The following is an 8,294-nucleotide window of genomic DNA, read 5'->3' as shown; positions in this document are numbered from 1 at the left end:
GATGCAGTGCTGGAAGTGCTCACTTGTCTATGCCAAGAAATTTGGAAGACAAGTACCTGACCAACCTACTGGAAGAGATCTACATTTATGCCTATTTCCAAGAAAGGTGATCCAGCCGAATGCAGAAATTATCGAACAATATTATTAATATCACACATAAGTAAAATTTTGCTGAAAATCATTCAAAAGCGGCTGCAAAAGTACATCAACAGGGAACCGCCAGTTCAAGCTGGATTTAGAAGAGGATGTGGAATCAGGGATATCACTGCTGGTGTCAGATGGCTCCTGCCTCAAAGCAGAGATTACCAGAAAGATTTTTACCTGTATTTTATTGACTATGCAAAGGCATTTGGCTGTGTGGATCAAAACAAATTATGAATAACATTACGAAAAATGGGAATTCCAAAACACTTAATTGTGCTCATGAAGAACCTGTACATAGATCAAGAGGCAGTCTTTAGAACAGAACAAAGGGATACTACGTGGTTTAAAGTTAGGAAAGGTGTGCATCAGGGTTGTATTCTTTAACCATACTTATTCAGTCTGTCTGCTGAGCAAATAGTCAGAGAAGCTGGACTATATGAAGAAGAACAAGGCATCAGGATTGGAGGAAGACTCATTAACAACATGCATTATGCAGATGCACAACCTTGCTTGCTGAAAGTGAAGAGGACTTGAAGCACTTACTGATGAAGAACAAAGACTACAGCCTTCAGTATAGGTTACACCTTAACATAAAGAAAACAAAAAATTTCACAGCTGGACCAGTAAGGAACATCATGATAAATGGAGAAAAGATTGAAGTTGTAAAGGATTTCATTTTACTTGAATCCACAATCAACACCCATGGAAGCAGCAGTCAGGAAATCAAACAATGCATTACATTAGGCAAATCTGCTGCAAAAGACCTCTTTAAAGTGTTAAAAAGCAAAGATATCACCTTGAAGACTAAGATGCACAGGCGCCTTGGTGTTTTCAATTGCCTCATATGCATGCGAAAGCTGGGAAATGAATAAGGAAGACGAAAGAAGAATTGATGCCTTTGAATTGTGGTGTTGGCAAAGAAGTGAACAAATTTGTTTTGAAAGAAATACAACCAGAATGCTCCTTGGAAGCAAGGATGGCGAGACTATGTCTCACATACTTTGGACTTGCTATCAGGAGGAACCAGTCCCTGGAGAAGGATGGTATCATGCTTGGCAAAGGAGAGGGTAAGTGAAAAAAAAGGAAGACCATCTGTCTCAGTCTTCTAGTGCTTTTATAACAGACATAACACAAGTGGATGGTTTTAATAAAGAGAAGTTTATTTTCTCACAGTCTGGTAGGCTACAAGTCCAAATTCAAGGCATTGGCTTCAGGGGAAGGCTTTTACTGTAGGCTCTGGAGGAAGGTCCCGGTCATCACTCTTCCCCTGGACTAGTAGCTTTTCTGAAAAGGAACCTTGGATCCAAAAGATGTGCTCTGCTCCAGGTGCTGCTTTCTTGGTGGCATGAGGTCCCCCACTCTCTCCTTGCTTTCCTTTCATTTCTTGAAAGATAGAAGGTGATGCAGGCCACACCTTAGGGAAACTCCCTTTACATTGAATCAGGGATGGGACCTTAGTCAGGGTGTTACAATCCCACCCCAATCCTCTTTAACGTAAACTACTCTTGCCTTATTAACCACAGGCAGAGGTTAGGATTTACAACACGTAGGAAAATTACAATCACAAAATGGAGAATAACTACACAATACTGGGAATCATGGCCTAACCAAGTTAACACATATTTTTAGGGGACACAATTCAATCCGTGACATCCTCAGTGAGACGGATTGACACAGTGGCTGTAACAACGGGCTCAAGCATAAAAACAATTGTAAGGATGGCACAGGACCAGGCAATGTTTTGTTCTGTTGTACATAAGATCGCTGAATTGGAACTGACTCCATGGTACCTAACAACGACTCTATTTATTTAGGCCTTCTTTCATTTTTTAAAATAATGTTTTGTAATTGAAAAAAAAAATTTATTGTGTTTTAGGTGAAATTTTACAGAGCAAATTAGTTTCCCATTCCACAAATTGTACACAAAGTGTTCCATGACATTTTGCAATCCCCAGACTGGGTCAACACTCTCCCAATTTCTGCCTTGGGTTTCCTGTTTCCTTTCATCTGGTTTTCCTATCCCTTCCTGCCTTCTCCTCTACGCTTTTGGGCAAATGTTGCCCTTTTGGTCTTGTAAAAATGTTTGTTCTAAGGACCCATTCCTCTCGGGTGTTACTGTTTATTTTATAGGCCCGTCTATTGCGTGGTTGAGGAGCCCTGCTGGTGCAATGACTAAGCACTTGACTGCTAACCAAAAGGTCAGTGGTGTGAACCCTCCAGCAGCTCTGCAGGAGAAAGATGTGGCAGTCTGTTCCCATAATGATTACAGCCTTGGAAACCCTATGGGGCAGTTCTTCTACGTCCTATAGGTCGTTATGAGTAGGAATCAACTCGGTAGCAATAGGTTTGGTTTTGGTTTATTGCTTGGCTGGAAGGTGTTTTCCAGGAATGACTGCACTTCCAAGTTAAAGAGGTGTCTTTGGGCCATAGCCTCAGAGGTTCTTCCAGTCTCTATTAGGCCAGTAAGTTTGGTCTTTTTTTATGAATTTGATTTTTTGTCTACATTTTTCTCCTGCTTTGTCCGGGACCCTCTATTGTGAGGTTGGTAGAGGGGTTTTATAGTTTTGAGTAAAGGATTTACTCAGTTTTTATTATAGTCATTATAAGTATTTAATATTTTTTGATGCTGAAAATTATATTATTAAAATTTTTATTTTCTGACTATTGCTTGTACATAAAAACTTTTTCTGTGTATGGGTTGAATTTGTATCAACTTAGCTGATTAATTGTCAGAGTTTACCTTAGGATTTCTGTATAAACAATCAGGTCAGTGATGATGTGATAGTATTATGTCTTCCTTTCTCAATACTTAATCTTTTATTTTTCTTACTGTACTTTCTATACTAGGAATTCTAGTACAAAAGAAGTGGCAATAGTGGTTATCCTTGGTTCATGCTTGATCTCAGAGGTAATCTGTCAATATTTTATCATTAAATATGAGTTTGCTATAGACTTCTTTAGTTACCCTTCAGTAAAAAAAGTAGGGTACAGATATTCCTTTAATTCAAGAGTTTGCTAAAGAACCAGTTTTTGAGAAAGGAATATTTGTTGAATTTTATAAAATTTTTTTTCTATACCTGTTGAGCTATCATATTTTTTTCCTTTATTTTGTTGATGTTTTTAATTGCACCAATTGATTTTCAAATATTAAACCAGTTTTGCTTTCCTGGAATAAGTTCTACTGTATTGTGATGTATTATCCTTATGTATCATTTCATTCAGTTTGCTGATATTTAGAATTTTTGCATCTATGTGTGTGAGAAAGACTAGTTTGTAATTTTCCAATATTTCAATGTATTTTAACTTTTCACGTCAAGGTTTTATTATCCTCACTAAGTGATTTGGAAGGTGGTTTATACTCTTCTCAGGCTTACTTTCTCCCCACTTCAAGTCCAACAGAGAGAGCCTCTCTTTCATCATTTCCCATAAGTGCCCCTGAATTAAGACTCACTGGATCTCACTGATCTGATTTTAGTCATGTGGCCATCCCTGAGCCAATAGTCATAGCTATGCCCTGATTGGTTGGGGATGAAGTCAGCACCACCCTAGCCACACTGACTGACAATGGGAAGGGGCTTTCCTGAGAAAAATAAGTGTTCTATTGCTTTTTTTTTTTTTTTTTTTTAATTGCTTTAAGAAGGAGGAATGCTTAGGGGACACTAAGCTTCTGTTAAGGGTGATGGAGAAATTTGGAAGCAGATAATGGTGATGGTTGTACAACATAATAAACAAAAATAATATCACTGAATTGTACCTCTGAAGAATGTTGAGATGCCAAGTGTTTTGTTATATGTATATTTACCTACTAAAAATAAATAAAAACGTAGGTTAAAAAAAAAAGGGACATGGATACCAGACAGGTAGAAACTACATACAGCCATTATCTCATTTATGCTTGTTTTCTGACATAAAGAAACTGAAAATTTTATATAGCCAAATTTATAGATTTTTTCTTTACATTTCTTCCAGTAGTTAAAAAAATTCCCTACACATCTTTGATTAGATAAAACTGTACCTACATTTTCTTCTTTTTTTTTTTTTTATGTTTTCATATTTTATATTTACTTAAATTTCAGTTTAGGATAGTAGATGAGGCTGTAACTTAATTTTTTCTTTAAGACAGTAGAAGATCTCTTAATTTACCTTCATTTATTCAACTTACCATTCCTTCTGTAGAACATAATACTTAACACCTATCATGGTACTTACTCTATACCAACCCCTATGCTAAGCGTTCTAACATATATTAACTCATTTAATGTTTAGGAGGATCGCTTGAGATAGGTACTAATATTATCACCATATGTATGATTTAGATACAGAGAAGTCTCACTTGCCCAAGATCAAGTGGCTAATGGGTGGCTGAGATGGGATTTGAAACCAGGTAGTAAGCTTCCAGTAGCTGTGTCCACAATCTCTGTGTCAGACTGTCTCCCAAGATGACTGATGTCCATAGCATGCTGAACATTTGCAGCTAGTAGGCTTCTATAGTACCCATGAGTATTTTTGCTCCCACCTGTTGACTTTTACCAAGAATCAGTTGTACTTGTTTCTAAATTTCTGTTTCATTGATAATTGGACTTGTTATTGTGATTGCATATTCTCCCTAAATAAGATAACTGAGATACGAGTATATAAAGAAAGTTGTTTCTATGAAAACTAAGTTGATTCTTTTCAATAGATCACATAAAAGCAAGCAGAGAAAAAAATGTTGAATTAGGAGGAGGTGAGAACTGTAGATTGGCAAACAAACAGGTAAACCAAAAGTAAATATTCTAGGATTCTGTTTACACAGTTTCTCAAGCATCTTTAAAATTTTGTACTACTGAAACAAATCTTGAAAATTATAGAGGATATGAGTGTGGTTTAAACAAGAAAGACTACAACAATCACCAGATTCATTCTCAAAGAAAAGTACACATTTAGATTACTGAATGAACATATGTTTATAGGCTTTAATTAAAACTATATTTAAGGCATGTATCACTTTTAAATTGTTCTTCTGCTTTAACCCTCCCCCCTCCCCTAAATAATCAGCCAAGTACTAGTCTGAATCTATTTGGAAGGAAGGAGTCTACCGTGGTCAGCCAATGATCTTGCCATCATTTATTGGATTTACTGTTCTTTACTTACTGATTAAAACAAACAAACAAACAAACAAAAAACCCAAACCCGTTGCCATCAATTCCAACTCATAGCGACCCTAGAACAGAATAGAAGTGCACCATAGACTTTCTAAGGAGCGCCTGGTGGATTCAAACTGCCAACCTTTTGGTTAACAGCTATAGCTCTTTACTGCGCCACCAGGGTTTCCATTTACTGCTTAGACATCTACTTTTATCATCTATTAGATCCTTATATGTACTGCAATCTCTTTCTATACTCTCTATCCAGTTCCATTGTTCCATCTGTTAGTGCTGGCATAATGTTTTAATATCTAATACCCTTTTTTTTCTCAAAATTTCTTGACTATTCCTACTCATTTATTTTTTCATACATAGCTAATATTTCTGAAATATAGCATAAATGTATTCTTGTTGGTATTTTTATCAAGTTTTAAAGGTTCCAGCAAAGAAGGATTACTAAGTATATTAATATAATTAAAAAATGAGGCACAATAAAGAAACTCAGTTACAGGCTAGGTTAAGAAACGTTAAGACATACCAGACTCATTAGTGGTGTACTGAATTTTCTGTACTCTAAACAAGACTAAATGAGCCAACAATTAGATATATGTAAGAAGCTAATGTGGATTGGAGCCCTGGTGGTGCAGTGGTTAAGAGCTACAGCGAGCTATGGCTGCTAAACCAAAAGGTAGGCAGTTTGAATCCATCAGCTGCTCCTTGGAAACCCTATGGGGCAGTTCTGCTCTGTCCTATAGAGTCGCCATAAGTTGGAATAGACTTGATGGCAACAGATTTTTTTTTTTTTATTAACTTTTATTAAGCTTCAAGTGAACATTTACAAATCCAATCAGTCTGTCACATGTAAGTTTACATACATCTTACTCCCTTCTCCCACTTGCTCTCCCCCTATTGAGTCAGCCCTTTCAGTCTCTCGTTTCGTGACAATTTTGCCATCTTCCCTCTCTCTCTATCTTCCCATCCCCCCTCCAGTCAAGAGTTGCCAACACACTCTCCAGTGTCCACCTGATTTAATTAGCTCACTCTTCATCAGCATCTCTCTCCCCACCGCTGACCAGTCCCTTTCATGTCTGATGAGTTGTCTTCGGGGATGGTTCCTGTCCTGTGCCAACAGAAGGTCTGGGGAGCATTGCCGCCGGGATTCCTCTAATCGCAGTCAGACCATTAAGTATGGTCTTTTTATGAGAATTTGGGGTCTGCATCCCACTGATCTCCTGCTCCCTCAGGAGTTCTCTGTTGTGCTCCCTGACAGGGCAGTCATCGAAGATTTTTTTTTTTTTTTAACGTGGATTAGAATACACCTGAAATTGTCTATGAGAGGATAGTTCATGGAGATCATCAGAACAGGAGCTTCATTTGCAGAGATTTAGGTAAGGAGGCTACTTTTCCCTCTCTCAAGTCCAGCTAATCTTTATGAGAGGAGCTTGCTCACCTTCTCCCTCAACACCTGCTTCACCTGTTTGTTCCTCAGGGTGTAGATGAAGGGGTTGACCATTGGGGTCACCACAGTGTTGAGCAGGGCCACCACCTTGCTTCTGTTCTCCCCGTGGCCACCTTTGCCTGACCAGATATACACGAAGATGCAGCTGCCATAGAAGAGAGACACGACAATGATGTGGGAGGAGCAGGTTGAGAAGGCTTTCTGGCACTCCTTGGCTGAAGGGATGCGCAGGGAGGTGTAGAGGATGTGGCCATAGCAGGTGGCTGTCACAGAGAGAGTGCCCAGTAAGCTGAAGTTGGCTACTATGAAGCCCAGAAGCTCTATCAGACTTGTATCTGCACATATGAGTTCCAGGAGTGGAAAGCTGTCGCAAAAGAAATGATGAATGATATTGGGACCACAGAATGGCTGCTGAAATGTGATTGAACTAGTAACAATGATGAGAAGGAATCCTGCCATCCATGAACAAAGGACCAACGGGACATAGACCTTTTTTCTCATGATGGTAGCATAGCACAAGGGGTTACAGATAGCCACATACCTGTCAAAAGACATCACTGCCAGTAGGAGGAACTCTGTGGTCCCCAGGAAGAAATAAAAGAAAAATTGGAGAAAACAACCTGCTAGGGAGATAGTCTTATATCCAGTCAGGATATTGGTCAGCACCTTGGGGAAGATGACTGAGGTGAACCAGATCTCCAGGACAGCAAAGTTGCAGAGTAAGTAGTACATGGCGGTGTGGAGGCATCTGTCCATGAGGGTGGTGACCACATTGAGGAGATTACCCAGCAGAGTGAGGAGGTAGGTCAGGAGAAACCCCAGGAAGAGGAGCATCTGCAGCTGACAGGCATCTGAGAGCCCCAGCAGGACAAACTCAGCGACAGTGGTGCTGTTCCCCATGGCTCCACTGACCTGGGAATGGCCAGTCAGAGGTGTTCAGCATCAGAGTTGTGATGCTCTGGAGATCTGAGGACAGCCTGGAACTGAAAGGAAAGAAGAATAAGTGTCAGAGTTTGAGCTGAAGGACTCATTTATTCCTTAGGGCTACAAACCTCTCTCTGTCTCTTTCATCAGGCTGGTTGTCTAGATCTCTCGTCTACTCAGGATCTAGTCAAATGCTTTGCAGTTGAGGATTCATGAGATGTTTGACATTTTGTTGAAAAAGTTTTGACTTTACCGGTCCTTTTTCCATTTTCCTTATTTTTGTTACAAAACTCTATTAAATCCCCTTCATTCTTTCCTTTTTTGATCAGGTGATGTCTTTTCCTATATTCCTTCAACAGATGGAAGGAGTTTCTCAATCCATTAAAATACTTGCCTCCCCAAATCCCACATCCAGTGGGTTATAGACTTTTATTGAAAGCATGATGGAACGTTTCTCTAGAGCTTATTACAGAATGCATTTTAGCTCAGAGAGATTTTGATGGGACTTGAGCTCCATCACTTACTATCTTATTTAGGGCTGGTTATCTAAACTCACCAAGCCTCTAATTCATCAGTGGGAATAATAACAGTATCTATGTAAAAGGATTCTCCTAGGACTTAAATAATGTGCAGCCATTACT

The 8,294-nt window shown here is 39.0% G+C and overlaps 1 protein-coding gene across 1 annotated transcript; it reads right to left on the bottom strand.

Moving 5' to 3' along the window:
- Nucleotides 1-6,699: 6,699 nt before the first annotated feature.
- Nucleotides 6,700-7,629, bottom strand: LOC126083660 (olfactory receptor 49-like). Its single transcript, XM_049897513.1, has one exon. It carries the CDS (start codon nucleotides 7,627-7,629, stop codon nucleotides 6,700-6,702), a length of 930 nt encoding a protein of 309 aa, XP_049753470.1.
- Nucleotides 7,630-8,294: the final 665 nt, after the last annotated feature.

This window comes from Elephas maximus, chromosome 10 (genome assembly GCF_024166365.1).
Source record: "Elephas maximus indicus isolate mEleMax1 chromosome 10, mEleMax1 primary haplotype, whole genome shotgun sequence".
Lineage (NCBI taxonomy): Eukaryota > Metazoa > Chordata > Mammalia > Proboscidea > Elephantidae > Elephas > Elephas maximus.
This window is presented reverse-complemented; position numbering and strand designations above follow the sequence as displayed.

Coding starts and splice junctions, on each gene's coding strand:
- LOC126083660 (XM_049897513.1), bottom strand. CDS start 7,629: ATGGGGAACAGCACCACTGTCGCTGAGTTTGTCCTGCTGGGGCTCTCA.